This window comes from Falco biarmicus, chromosome 2 (assembly GCF_023638135.1).
Source record: "Falco biarmicus isolate bFalBia1 chromosome 2, bFalBia1.pri, whole genome shotgun sequence".
Taxonomy (NCBI): Eukaryota; Metazoa; Chordata; class Aves; order Falconiformes; family Falconidae; genus Falco; species Falco biarmicus.
This window is the reverse complement of record NC_079289.1, coordinates 4,660,319-4,674,079: the sequence shown is the minus strand read 5'-3', so window position 1 is coordinate 4,674,079 and position 13,761 is coordinate 4,660,319. Positions and strand designations below refer to the sequence as shown.

Genomic DNA, 13,761 nt, shown 5'->3' with positions numbered 1-13,761 from the left:
CACGCTACCACCCTGTTGCTGCTGCCCCTTCCCTTCTTACTCAGTAGGTTTGCTTTTGTTTTGTTATTTTTCGGTTGTGGTTTGTTGTTTTGGTTTTTTTTTTAAAGCTGCTTATGCCTTGATCTCCAGTGTATTTTAGCTTACTTTCTCTTTAAAAGATGCATTTTCACACCATGTTCCAACATATGGGAAATCTGAAAGGAAATTTGTGTAATCTATTTTTTTTCCATTTTTTAAAATCTAGATGTTGACTTTTCCATCCCATCCCCAGGTTTGAGGCATTTAGGCTTTTCTGCTCTCAAAAACACTGGAGTTCGTGCTCTGTGGAGCTCCAGGGCTTCGTGTCATCTCAGAATTGCCTCCACCCGCTCACCCGTTGTCCTTGAATTTTGGAGGATTGTTGGACTTCTGTACTGCAATAGCCTAAAAGATGATTGATCTCAGAATGAAAAGCAAAACAAAGGGCTGCACTCATGCACAAAGATAATTTGCATCTTTTAATTCTGCTGAAGAGGGAACAAGGCACTTCAGGTCACAATCGCCCAAGTATGGGGAGATCCTGTCCTCTCAACATTTCCAAGTGTAGGAACACGGTGCCAGTACAGAGCTGCAGCCACAGGGAGACTGAGTGATCTAGAAGCAAGGGCAAATAATCTCCTCAAAATGAGTAATGATCAAACACCCCTCACCTCTGCGTTTTACCTCCTAATTAGACGTAAGGGGAAGAGGGGCAAGAATCTGGCAGAGAAAAGGCTGAACTCGTGTGAAAGGGGTATAGCTAGTGGTTTGAAATGCGTTGTCCTGTTTACTGTTAATTGCAGATTTAATTACATACAGCATCTGGGGGTGGGGGGGAAGCCTAGCTCTGAATGCTTTTTAATAGGAAATTCATGATCAGATTGCTGAAGTCCATTGAAATTCATTAGGCAAATTCTTAGAACTTTGCAAACAAATAATGCAATTATCAAGTCAGAGAACTCTTAAAACAATGCATAAATGTATTTGGAACAAAGTTGAACCTTATGGGATACTAACTCAAACCCGGTGTGGCTTTCACATATCTTATTTTAAAAAGTATAGCAAAACGAAGCAGGCGGGCACACTCGCTGCAAAAAGTACAAAGTTCTTGGAAAGACGCAAGAATGGGGCACGCACTTAAATCAGGACCATACGCCATCGCCTTGGGTTCCAGCTGACAGAGATGGGTTTCCTCTGGATTCCTGCCTATGCTTGCCTGACTTCTCAAATCTTTTGACCAAGTCAGAGACGCAATCGCTATTTTCATCTTATTTCACTCGTATCTTCCCATTTATTCTTAGTAGCAGGCACCAGGAATGTGGGAGCAGGCTGTTATTTTTATTTTCCAGTTGGCTAAGACAATATTAGCGGGCCTTCAAAATAAAGTCTGAAGGCTGGTACGTGCTACGCTTTGCACAAACGCTGCCTGATGCCCCTTCAAAAATGCGGGTTGTGTTGCGCTCGGTGTGTCTGCGAGCCTTTTTACAGCCGTTTCTCCCGGCTGCCAGCTCGCGCATGCTGCTTCACAAAGATAAGGGCTGGGGACCGTCCCGCTCGGCAGCAGAGCAGCTGGGGTGGGATCTTCCTGGCACCCAGCCCAGCCGCAGCTCTGCTTTAATGAGAATGTCAGGGTGGGAGATCGTTTTCCTGGTGGGAGGCAGAGAAGTGGTATATGTGAGAAATCCTGCCCTGTAAAAGTGTGTTCCCACGATTTGGGCAAGGAGCCCATAATTTTAACGAATTATTTATGGCTCTAGCTGAAAGCGGCGATTTAATAAAGATACTGGTTTTGAGCTCTGGTTGCATTTTTTGATGAATCAGTCCCAGCTGTTTCCACCATGTAGCAAAGCAATTTCAGGCACCAAAGAGGAAATTGGGCTTTCAGGGACTGGAGCAGCCCAAGTAGAGCAGGCGCTTTTGTGGGAACCGACAAAGCTGACTCAGGAAGCTGTGACAAGAGCAGGAATAGAAGATACGGATGGAAAAGACTTGCAGCAGACAATCTCCTTGTCGATACTGAAATTTCACACCGACGGTGATGAAACATAGCAGTTTGCCTTTAAAAAGAGAAATCCGCTTTGCACACTGCAGCTCCCTCTTTTTGGAAGTGGAATCTTCTGCATCCTACCGGTTGCCAAATGAAAGGAACAACAATTAAGAGGCTGCAGCACAAAGCTGGGCAAGGCACACCTCTGAAAGTCACCTGGCAAAGCTACGCGGGCTGCGCTCCTCTCATGCTTTTCGGGAGGACACGCAGCACCAGCTACGTAGCCAGGCATTTTCCTCAAATGCCTGGGCTGAGCAGTTTTGTTGAATGTGGCTTCATCATTAAGGTACCACATTAATATGAAAATATTTTTTTAAAAAAGAAAAAAATGCGAGGTAAAAGATCAGGTGTTTCCTCAACTTCTCCTAACGGTAACGTGCATACTGCAGTGCTTAAAAAAACCTGGAGCTGTCGTCTCAGTAAAAGCCTTACAAAGTCTCTTCCTAAGGCCCCAAAGCTGATGAAATAACGCAAATGTATGACTGCGATCAGGAGAGTCAAACCACTTCCATTATAAGGTAACAACATTTAATGCAAAAAGTCGTCACACTCTGCAGATGAGTAGGAACTGGTTCTGCTGGCATCCCCTTGGGATGACTACAGCCTTCTGGGTCAGCACTTCACCTTCTACTTCACACCATGCAAGTTACTCAGATACATGTCACAGCAGTTGCGAGGCGCGTTACACCAGCTGCTGTGTCACAGAACCAGGGATGCAGCTGGAAAGGCGGTTCTTGCTTGTTTCTGTTGCCTCAAATACAGCCACGCTATTAGAAAATATTGCTGTAATTAGATTCAAGATAAAACTTCCAAGTACTCACTTTCCCTTTGCTTTCACACCACACTGTATTTTATCAGATAGAAAGTTTTAAATGATTCCTAGAGCAAATAAACAGAAATAGTATTTTGTAAAAGGTTATTCTTGGGTCTTGGGAAAATCATTGCATTCTCATACCAATCTAAGCCTCTCTGCTACTACTTGGATAGCTCTGAGTGCCTCAGGGCTTTTACAGCATCATCTTTGTATTTCATTAATACACACAGGCTTAATATGCACAGCTCAAGAATTAGTGAGCCTGGCAGGGGAAAAATAAATACATCTACAGTAGGTAACTTGTAACTGGTAATATTAATAGAAGCCCACAAAGAAGAGTAACTAAGAGATCTTTTAAACTTTCAGTGTAATGATACACTTGTTGGCACAATGTTTAAATCATCGGATAATGACCGGTAAGGATTCTCACATCCATCCCCAGCTTGCTATCAGCACCTTGCTAGCAGCAATTTAGACTGATTTCCTAAAGATCAACAATTTTATGTTGCAAACTCCGGTTTTGTGACAAATCTGATGATTTTCAGCACGTAGAAACTTTTGAATAGATGTGTATTGCACAAGTCGATCGGCATAATTCACAGGAAAGCTCTTTAAGGCCCAGATGTTGGGTTTACTCCCTGTAGGTTTTTTTTTCCTTTTTCCAGGTTCAATGTAAACTTTAAAAGTGCAAAATTACGTGTTCTTGGATTAGTCAATATGCTGACTGAAGCTGCCAGCAGGAGGCAAAGTTGTATGATCTGGGTTTGGCTTTTAATGTATTTTATTTTTAACTTATTTATTTATACAACAATGGTAAAGTGCTTCTTTACCCCCGCTTCGTATCTACCACTTGATTTTACTCATCAGCTACCTTATGGCTCCATTCCAACAGCCAATACTGTAATTTTGGGCCATTTCCTAATAAAGTATTTAAAACCTAGTATCTTAATATAGCCAACAGGTGAAAAGTTAAGTAACCAGAATACGTACAGTCTTCAAAGGAAGATTAAGTCAACCTGAAGAATGTATGGAAATGGTTCTATAATTAATTTCATTAACAGGCCCCTTTTGCGAGGACTCTGTTTGCTTAAACCCTGAACTAATAAACTGTCCTTGCATTTTAGATTGTCAGCGCGCAAATGCCTTGGCACGTAAGTCCCCACGCTGCCGACTGTAATTTGACTCAGTGGGGAGGAGTGTCTGATTTGGCAGCGGTGGAGGCAGGCGGAATGAGCTGTAGGGCTTCAGCAGGTTGAATGGAAGACTCCCCCCACTTTGACACCCTGAGCAGCCAGGGCATTGTACTCTTGCACAGCCTTCTCTGTTTGCAAGACCAACACGTCAATCCCATTTTTCTTCAGATAGTCCACAGTAGATGGTGGAACCTCAGAAGAGAAAAGGAAATGGGAAGAGCAAGTATTAGATTTTTTTCCCCTCACACTGGAAGGCTTGAGGAAAAACAGGTACTGATGCCGTTTGTTAGCAGATGCGCTTCAGTAACTGATAATATGCCCAGATATTTCTAAGATTGATTTAAATTTTTTCTCTTCCACAAAGCTAGTTTTATCTACACGCCTCCTAAATGCAGCCCTTTCTTACACAAATAAATAGAACTGGAGCTAAAGGGAATTAATCTAAGTAAGGTGTTACCTCATCAAAAAGCTAAATAATTGCTTCTCGTGAAGTAAAGCCCAGCGCTTCTGAGCCTTCTGTAGCTAGTTTATCTGCTGAAGTGACACCCTGCCAACATTAGTAACAAAAAAGCCTAATTATCAAAGTCTTTACAGCAGGCTAGAGAGCTAGTTCATAACCAATTCGGGGGGGGGGGGGGGGGGGGGGGGGGGGCGCGGGCAGGGGACTAATGACATTGTCAAAAATGCTCCGTGTTTAAATTGCTCCTGTAGCAGAACACAAACCTGTTTACTGCTTGACATTGACGCTAATACAAAGGGGCTCAAATGATGTTTCTTTCAGGAAGAGAGGGACTCCTGGCAGGAGCTCAGTCATGGTAATTCAGTGTCCTGAATTTTCTCCCTTTTAGTAAAGCATCGTAGATATTTTATTTTTTCTCCCTTAATCAGAGGGAGAGAGAAAACAAACAGCTCTGGTTTATGTTTCACGCAGAACAAAAAACCTACCTGCAAAGCCTCGCTCATGCCACGACCAATCACCACAGTTTTAACACCCTTCTTGACAACTTCTTCAAGGTCAGCTGGCTGCACTCCTGGAGAATGCTGAGTGTCAGGGGAGGAAAATAAAACAGTCTGTGTACTGACAGCATCAACCAGGAAAGCTTCATCTATATGTTCTGAAACTGTCCGCAGAGTAGCAAGGTAAATTAGCAGTACCAAAACATAACACAACCCTCTGTCCTGCACACACAGAGTAGATAACATTGGTAATTAAAACGAGGTATTTTGTATGCAGATGAAGGATGATAATCAATTGCTGGTAATATTATAATTCCTTATTAAACAGTTAAAAATAAAAAAGATGCATTACACATTTCTAAAACATTTATGTCTAACAACCAGCATTTCATAAATATTAGAAGTTAAAGTGAAATCAATAAATTGCAACATGCTGCTCTTCGGTTTCAAATGAACAAATTCTTTCTGTAATAAAGACTGTGGCAAGCCAAAGTTTACTCGCTTTAATTACAAAGAGCTCCTCAAATAATTAAAATGATTAAATTCTTGTTTACTTTGCAGATTTCATTTGCCAAAGAGGACTGAAACTTATCGGTTAGCTTCATTTCAGTTAACAGTTTCAATTTCTGCAGTATTATAAATCTTGAGAAAGAAATACTTGAAACCTAACTCCTCAAAGAAAAAAAAGAGCTTTAACAGCATCCTGATTATGAGTTTTTTAAAGTGCACCCATTTACTACTAATATGCTTTAAACATATGAGTCCATAAATACACCTGTAATGTTAATATGGAACATTATGTAAGACTAATTCTCCTTGTGGATTCAGTTTCTATTTATCTCTGTATAGCCAAGAACAAGGTACTGTACAACCTGTGGTTAGAATTTTGCCCCTCTCTGGTGAGCATTTTTTTTAAACCATAAATATTATCACACACACACACTCCTTTTTTGGTAAGACTCTCAAGTTCTTTTAGAGGACTAAGATGAGTTTCTCACATGAAGTGGGAATTGCCATGGCAGACTTCTGGAGTATGTTATATTTATGGTTTATCCCCTATACTTCCTGAAAATACTACATACTTTCAATGACTTAAGGTCAAAGCACCAGCTTAACAACTGGCTTCTGTTGTTCCATTAGTTAGTCAGCTTTTCTCTTTGATGTCCTTGGGTCCTCTGCTATTCTTTTTCCCCTGCCCAAGTCTTCAGCAGCTGATGCTGCAGCCTCACACATGGCACCAAGAGTTCTCTTCTCAGCCCTCGCCATGTTTCGGCTTGCAGAACAGAAGCAAGGCTTCTCAAGCTGAAACAAACACCTGAGTTCCTGAAGTTGCAGGTGATAAAAACCTTCCACAGCAGAGTGCAGCTTCCAACGACTGGATTAAACTTATTCCCCAAGCAAGGCCTTAGCCTGGCTGGTATCTGGAATTTCAGCAACAGAGACAGTTGACCTTTATGGTTCTCCAAGTTTATAGATCACAGAATCTCTCAAGTTGGAAGGGACCTATAGGGACCATCGAGGCCAACTCCCTGCTCCTCGCAGGACTACCTAAAAACTTAAACATATGACCGAGAGCATCATCGAGACGCTCCTCGAACTCGCACAGGCTTGGTGCTGTGACCACTTCCCTGAGGAGCCTGTTCCTGTGACCTCTCAGTGAAGAACCTTTCCATAATGTCCAGTGTGAACTTCCCCTGACTCAGCTTCACTCCATTGCCTCGCATCTTACTGCTGGTCACCAGAGAGAGATCATCACGTCCCCCTCCACTGCTCCTCTTAAGGTGTAGGCTGTGATGAGGTCCCCGCTCAGCCTTCTCTTCTCCAAGCTGAACAAACCAAGTGACCTCAGCCACTCCTCCTAAGTCTTGCCCTCAAGGCCTTTCACCGTCTTAGCCACCATCCTCTGGACACACTCCCATTATTTGACGTCCTTCTTGTATTGAGGTGCCCAAGACTGCACACAGTACTGGAGGTGGGGCCACACCAGCACTGTGCTGACTGGGACAATCACCTCCCTCCACCTCCACCGGCTGCCTGGGCTTGCTGTGCCCCAAGACACAGTTGCCCCTTTGGGCTGGCAGGGCTAGAAGCTGTGCTCCCCTTTTTCCATTTACACCTGATTCCACACCTAGAATGCAGAGGTCACTTCAATATGCAGACCTTTCTCAGACCAAATGATTGCAGGTACGTGCTTACGACTGAATAAATAATGATCTTCCTTTGAGGTTTTTTGAAGTAGACTCAGACAAAAAGAACAGTTACGTTTTACTGCAATTACAATAATCAGATCGGTGGGGAAGGTTTGCTGTCATGGTAAGACACTGAGACCTTGAAGCCATGGAACACAAGGATTTTCTTTGGTTACACCAAGACACACTGATGCCAGGGCTTCTATATGTTTTGTAGGAAACCAGTGCCATTAAAGGAAACATGTGACGTGACAGAACTGTACCGTTGCTGATTTGACAGCTGGAGGGAAAGAGGAAGGGCAGCAGGACTTCTTGCCTGTTGTGTTCCCTGGCCTTCATTTCAGGACTCCTTTTCTCCCATTAGCAGATGGCACTGAAATGCGGCCAGCCCGGGAGGCTGCCTTTCATCCCCAAGGGTTAAGGTCGTAAGAACTATTAGTGCTTAGTTACAGAACCTTGCAGAGCCAGTTATACAATTTTCCCGATGGAAGAATTACATACTAGACAGCAGTCTGATAGCAGAGAAGGAAAGGAAGCAATTATTTCCAACTGGAGTGTGGGGCACGGCCAGCACGGCTTGTTTCCCAAACTTTGGCTCCACCTATCCCCAGGAAAAACATGCTCAGAGAAAGTAGGCACACTATCTACCGCAAAGAAATGCGCAAAAAATGCACCTGGTGAATCCCACTATTTCCAGTGCTAACCGGATTAACATTTTTGCAGTTCTTCAAAGTTGGAGATGCAGTCTAGAAAAGCTTAGTTCAGTTCTCATATTTGTTGCTTGCTTTTCATTTTTAAACCACCTGACTCCTCATAGCTGCAAGGGTAGAACTGGCCTAAAGACGGAGCTTTAGAAGTGACTTCTATAAGGCAAAATCTAAATAGGCATTTTTTTACTTCCTGATTATATAAAAAGGATGCCAGAAAACCTACCTCTCCAAATAACCCAATTTTTCTGTTTTTTTCTCCTCCAATTTTAATTTAACATAGACTCATTCTTTCTTGTTTCATTCAGAGGACTCCTCTGAAGACTTTTATGGACTTAAAACTTGTGCCTCTCACCTGAAGATATCCCTTGTTATAAACTTTAAAAAGAAAGCGGTCTCTCCTAAGTGTTAGTAGGTTATAATTTGAAACCAAACTTTTCAAGTGGTCGGAATGAGTAACAAAATGTGATTGAGCTGGGAACTAGTTGGGAACTTTTCACCCACCATCTCTGTCCTGCTTCCCAGTCACATGTGCATATAAAACAGGAAAACAAGATTGTCAAACAAACAAAAAGCGACTGTCACCACACATCCCACCCCTCTGAACAGCCAGTGAAAAATGCACTTTTAATAATCAGACCATAAATGAAATATTACAAAGGTTATATGCACAGCTATCGTTCTCTCTGCAAGGTACAGAGATCTTTACCTGAAGGCACTTCCTTTCTCTTGGTGTTGTATACGTTGCATAAACCGAACTCTGAAAGGTTAAAAAAGTTCTGCTCCCCCAAAGGTTACAAATGAAGTTCCAAAACCAAAGGTTCTGCCCTTCAATTGCGTCAAAATTAATTCAACAGAGCTGTACCCTCTGCGTGGATACAGTGCAGGTGGTGCTGTGTCTAAGGCCGGATCAGTACATAGTTGCTTTGTGCTTTTAACTTTTGCTTCGAAAGCATGGAATTTTTTTTCCAGCTATCCTCACGCAAGCCCTAATATGGGGACAATTATCACCACCAAGTTCCTAATGCAACAGACATTGTACTGCTTCTAAATCTGGAATGTCAGTACTGTTCCATGCACATTTATATAATTCTGATAGCATTTACAGATAAAGTTTAGAAATTGTGAGGGCAAGCACTCAGTATATGGCTACCAAAAGAAGACACTGCATGGTTAGCCAGATTGTGAGTTTTTCACCAAAAAACTAGCGCATATGACACTGTATCTGCATATTTTTCCTCTGATATAAGTATAAGAGACCCCAAGGAAAAGGATATAAACTAAACCACATGCTTTGTTGTCTTCCAAACACATAAGGTTAGTCACTGTGGATTTTACTGCCCATAATTTCTTTTCCTATCTCACTCAAGACAACTTTTGTGTACACAACCTAAAAAGAGATTGTTACCAGTATGTTAAGACAATGGCACTCTTAATCAAATGCAGAATGCTGTTTGAGAGCTCCAACTGTGTGTGAGAGAAGTCTGGTCAGGGTATCTGCTGCATGTCTGCAGTCCCCTCTCCGCACACTCGGTACTGAAACATACACCGAATCCTTTCCCGGGAAAAGTAAAACGCCTCGATGAAAGCAAAAGGCAGCTCGCTGAATTTCTGGCTGGAACTTTAACCTGGACCATCCTCAGAGTCCCGTGTAAAATGCAGGATGGATAGTAAAGAGCAAACTTACGTTAGTCCCAGTTTCTCGCCAATCCCAGGTTCGGCTCCCTCCTGGCCATACTTTGCAGTCCTTATATGTTGTAGAGCAGCCTTTCACCTTCATCTGACCCCAAGAAAGGGAAGCAATTTCAGGGGAAGACATCACAAAGTTGAACCAAAGTCTGGAAAAAGGATATTTAATACATAACATCAGGCTAACATATGCAGCACATTAATAAAAACAGAAAATTCCATCCTTGCCCCAAGGAGCTGGGAAGGAAACTCTATTACAGATTTTATCCACGTGATTTTGTGACAACAGAAGTGAACTGAGGATCAGCAGATTTGTTGAATTACCAGTCCTCTTGGGGATCTTGTGCAGGATTTAGGGCAAATCATTTTACATGCTAAATCTAGACTAGTATTGGGTGCACAACTTTTAAAACCATCAACAGGGATCATCAGGTCCCAGAATATCCTCTCACATCTGGGTTTTAATTTTCTCCCCAAAACGTACAATGAAGATGATGATTATTTCCCAAAATGTCGGAGAGAAACATGGTTTCTTTGGCCACTTCATTAACGTGGTAAATGAGGTTAAAAAAAAATCCCAAACAAACCAACCCAGAAGAAAATCCATGAAGAAAACAATGGCAATGCCATTATTGCTATAGCAAACAAGACTTTCAGAGAGCTGAAGGTGTGAAGCCTTCTTTCCCTCATCACTCCTTACAGAGGCCAAGGCTCCCATCATGTCTCAGGACAGTTAAACACCCAAATAGTATCTTTTCTAATGTTTGACCCCAGTGTTCATTGTTTAGAATTAAACTCATTATTTCTAATCCTTTCTGTTGTGGACAAGGACAACAGCTTAATCTTTGCCTTTTCCACCATCTTTTGTTTTCCTGAGGACTTAAGTCCCAATCTTTTTTTCCTTTCTTTTTAGATCAAATATACTTCCCTTCAGTTATGCTTTCTGCATCTCTGCTTTTGTCCTTCCCCGCCCCCCCCCAGCAACCAACAATTAGTACACATCTTTCCTTGATGTCTACTGCCTAGAACTAGACAGAGCGCTCCAGCTGAGGCCTTATCAGCACTTTTTGGTACTAACTGCAGTAATTTTAGATCTGCTATCACAATCACAGCTGGGCATCAGCAGGGCAGGGACACTGCCTCACTACACAGTGAAAGCTTCCACCCTCTTCACAGTCCTCCACGTTACTGCAATCTGATTGCTGGTGTGGTACTGGCAGTAGACGACAAGAGAGCGAGGGGAATCGCAGGGCGATACCCTGGAAATGCATTAGGCTAGCGTGGCAGTCAACTGACACGTCTCAAGGGTAAAGCCACCTTTCTGCCCTTCCAGTTCAGGAGATGGTCTGAAATCTGCATTGCAAAGAAAACTGGTTGTTTCAGCCATAAGAAGAGCTCTGCTCCTGGATGTTCCGCAATACCTGAGTGGCAGATCCTTCCTGATATGTAGTTTCTCATCCTTTACTTTTTAACCATTCAAATTCATTCATTGGGGGGGGGGGGGAAATCAATCAATCATAGGAACCCTGGTGGCACAAATGAAAGAGCCCTCACAAAAGAGAAATCTTTGGACTACCAGGCTTCCAGTCCTGGAAGCCTCTCTCCCTGTCTTGCACGTGCTACAGCAAATCATGGTATGGCCAGACAGGGCATGCTCTCCTCAGATTGCCAGGAGGGGATCTCAGTATCCCGCTCCGAATGTCGCATTAAGTAAAAAGAGCGTTACTTTGGATTCAGCACAGGACTGAGTCTGCCAGGGGTGCTTCTTCCACTGAATAGCAGGGCGATTCTTTTCTTTCTTGTTCCTTTGTGAAGTTAGTGGCACATGTGCCCTGCCAAACAGGAAGCCAGGCAAGCAGCTACGGGGGAGTAAAACTTGCTTGGATTCATGTATTCTAGATTCTCTCATTACACATCTGCACTGCAATGGATTCAAACGAAGGCCTGTTAAGACTATTTTTCCAGAAATCTGCTTGAAGGGAGATTATAGCAGAAGCAATAACCAGCAGTAGTCCCAACAGAAAGAAATCACCCATCAACCAGAGAGTAAAGGCTGAATAAACCACCCAGAACCTGGCTCTGAAGAATGAAAATGATTTTTGCCTGTACTAGTTTTGAGAGTAATTGCAGAATTAGAACTGGAGGTTAGACAGAGGTGAACAAACAATAAAATGATAAGGAATATCAGCTTTCCCAATCAAATAGTATTACAAGGCTGGGACCGTACAATCAAACGGGCACAAACTGGAAATGGGAGAGCAAGTGTTCCATGTGATCTTTTCCAAGCAGCACAAAAATAAGTAAATAGCAGAAATGAAGAAACAAAACTTTAAAGCCATACATAAAAAATTCGTAATCTAAAACTATTACCTGCAATACTGCCAGAGAATATCAGTAAGGTCATTCGAATTAATAAGAGTATCTTATATTGGATTAAGAATGAACTTTTTAACAGGAACTTTGGACGTTCCTGATGCAGGGCATGGTCCGATCACTAATCGGCAAGGAGTAGGAAAGTAGTTTGCCAACAAATGAGTTGTTTAACTATTCACTATGACAGATGTACAGTACCAAAAATAGAGTACTGCTTAAGATCAAGAGACCATGAAATATAAAACTCAGAAGTATAACTGAAAATTTCTGTAAATCGCAGTAGTCCAAACACAAAGAGACGAGGAGGAGAAACGGTTCAAGAATCTATAAGCAGAGTTATGAGAGTTTAAAAATGTAGGAAATAAAGGAAGCAGAAAAGCTTAAAAGGTCGGAAAATACAAGTTTATGCAAGGAGACTATACTGAAAGAAAGAAATGAAGCTGTGGCCAAGGATGGCAGAAGAAAAAAACAGCTGAGAAGGAAACTGAAGATACTTGTGCAGTCAGGCAAGCATGTGGTTTTTAAAGCTGCCAGCACACTTGTCTTCTGTGAAGGTAAACGTTATTTCAGAGTAGCACCCACCAGCAACAGACAGAACAGTGCACCAAAGGGTATTTTATTGAGGGACTGCGAAAGGAAAGAAAGTTTCATAAAATCCAAGGACCAACCTGCGATCAAAGAGGATAAAGGTGAAAGTGTAAACGGGCATACGTCAAGTTGCAGGCAGAACAACTCCTGTAAGGCATCAAAGGATGAGGCTGCCCCCAGCACCACGCGGGAGCGGGGTCAGTGGGCGAAGGTGGGCGAGCTTCAGCAGTGGCACAGCTGCCAGGAGAGCAGGTCCCAGTTAAACCCGGGCAGCGGAAAGGCCAGCAGGAGGGCCTGGGCATGGTTAAACTGGGGGCAGGTGTCAAGCTGAAGTAGGAAAACCTTTTCCGGGCAGTCGGGAAGCTGATTTATTAAATTATTATTTAATAAATAATATCAATTAATTTTAACTAAATAATATTATATCAATTCTAATAATAATTAATAAGCTGATTATTAAATAGGGAGGGGGCAGGTGTCAAGTTGAAGTCGGAAAACCTTTTTCCGGGAAGTCGGGAAGCAGATTTTGCTGGGGAGCCTGCAGGGGAGTTACTGGGGGAGGGATGCCGGTAAAAGGGGGAGAGCAGCCCGTTGAAAACGAGGGGGTGGGGAGGGAGAGAAGCACAGAGACCCGAGACAAGCATGGGGGGACACACACGGCCAGGAGCCTGGGTGCTTGGGGCACAGCCCTTGAACCCCCTCCCCCCCCCGCCGAGGCCAGGCCTTACGTGAGGCGGCCCCACACCTCGCCACTGCCACCAGCCCTCCCCCCCCCCTTCCCGCCCCACCGGGCGGGCAGCGGCCCGTTCTGCGGAGCACCCCTCTGCCCGCAGGGCTCGGGCCAGGGTCCGAGCCGCCCCCCCCCCCCGCTGAGGTGATCCGTTACGGCCCATCCGTTACAGCCGTTACGCGCCCGCACTCACCGCCGAGCGCGCGACCCCTGCCCCGCCGGTCGCAATCTCCCCCAATCCCGCCGAGGGGAGGGGGGTGGAACGTCCCGCTGCCCGCTCATTGGCCAGAGATACCTGTCGGCCCCGCCCCCCGGCCCGTTCCGATTGGCCAGGCCAGCGGCCTGTCCCCGCCTCCACATAGATCGCCCCGCCCAGCCCAACCGCTGCTCCGCCTTGTTTTCATTCCCCTGGCCGCACGAGGCGGAGGGGAGTCGGCCTGCGCCGCTCTAGCTGCC

The 13,761-nt window shown here is 43.9% G+C and overlaps 1 protein-coding gene across 6 annotated transcripts; it reads right to left on the bottom strand.

The window, feature by feature from the left end:
- Positions 1–978: 978 nt before the first annotated feature.
- On the bottom strand, positions 979–13,669 carry AAMDC (adipogenesis associated Mth938 domain containing). 6 transcript variants are annotated; one of them, XM_056327022.1, is made up of 5 exons: positions 13,499–13,517; positions 12,570–12,655; positions 9,613–9,763; positions 5,018–5,113; positions 979–2,142 (listed from the first exon to the last, which is right to left on the bottom strand). In XM_056327022.1, exons 3-5 carry the CDS (start codon positions 9,742–9,744, stop codon positions 1,900–1,902), a joined length of 471 nt encoding a protein of 156 aa, XP_056182997.1. In that variant the 5' UTR covers positions 9,745–9,763; positions 12,570–12,655; positions 13,499–13,517; the 3' UTR covers positions 979–1,899. The 6 variants fall into 6 exon arrangements, with proteins under 6 accessions (XP_056182997.1, XP_056182995.1, XP_056182996.1 ...); XM_056327020.1 differs by lacking the exon at positions 12,570–12,655 and adding an exon at positions 12,656–12,722 and having other exon boundaries at positions 13,499–13,516; XM_056327021.1 differs by lacking the exons at positions 12,570–12,655; positions 13,499–13,517 and adding exons at positions 11,341–11,535; positions 12,656–13,336.
- Positions 13,670–13,761: the final 92 nt, after the last annotated feature.

Bases quoted from the DNA above. Each gene is read 5' to 3' on its own strand.
- AAMDC (XM_056327018.1), bottom strand. From the start codon at position 13,665: ATGTGGAGGCGGGGACAGGCCGCTGGCCTGGCCAATCGGAACGGGCCG. The intron at 5,114-9,612 runs GTAAGTTTGCTC...CCTGACACTCAG, and splicing joins GGCGAGAAACTGGGACTAAC to CATTCTCCAGGAGTGCAGCC. The intron at 2,143-5,017 runs GTAGGTTTTTTG...GGCAACCGGTAG, and splicing joins GCATGAGCGAGGCTTTGCAG to GATGCAGAAGATTCCACTTC.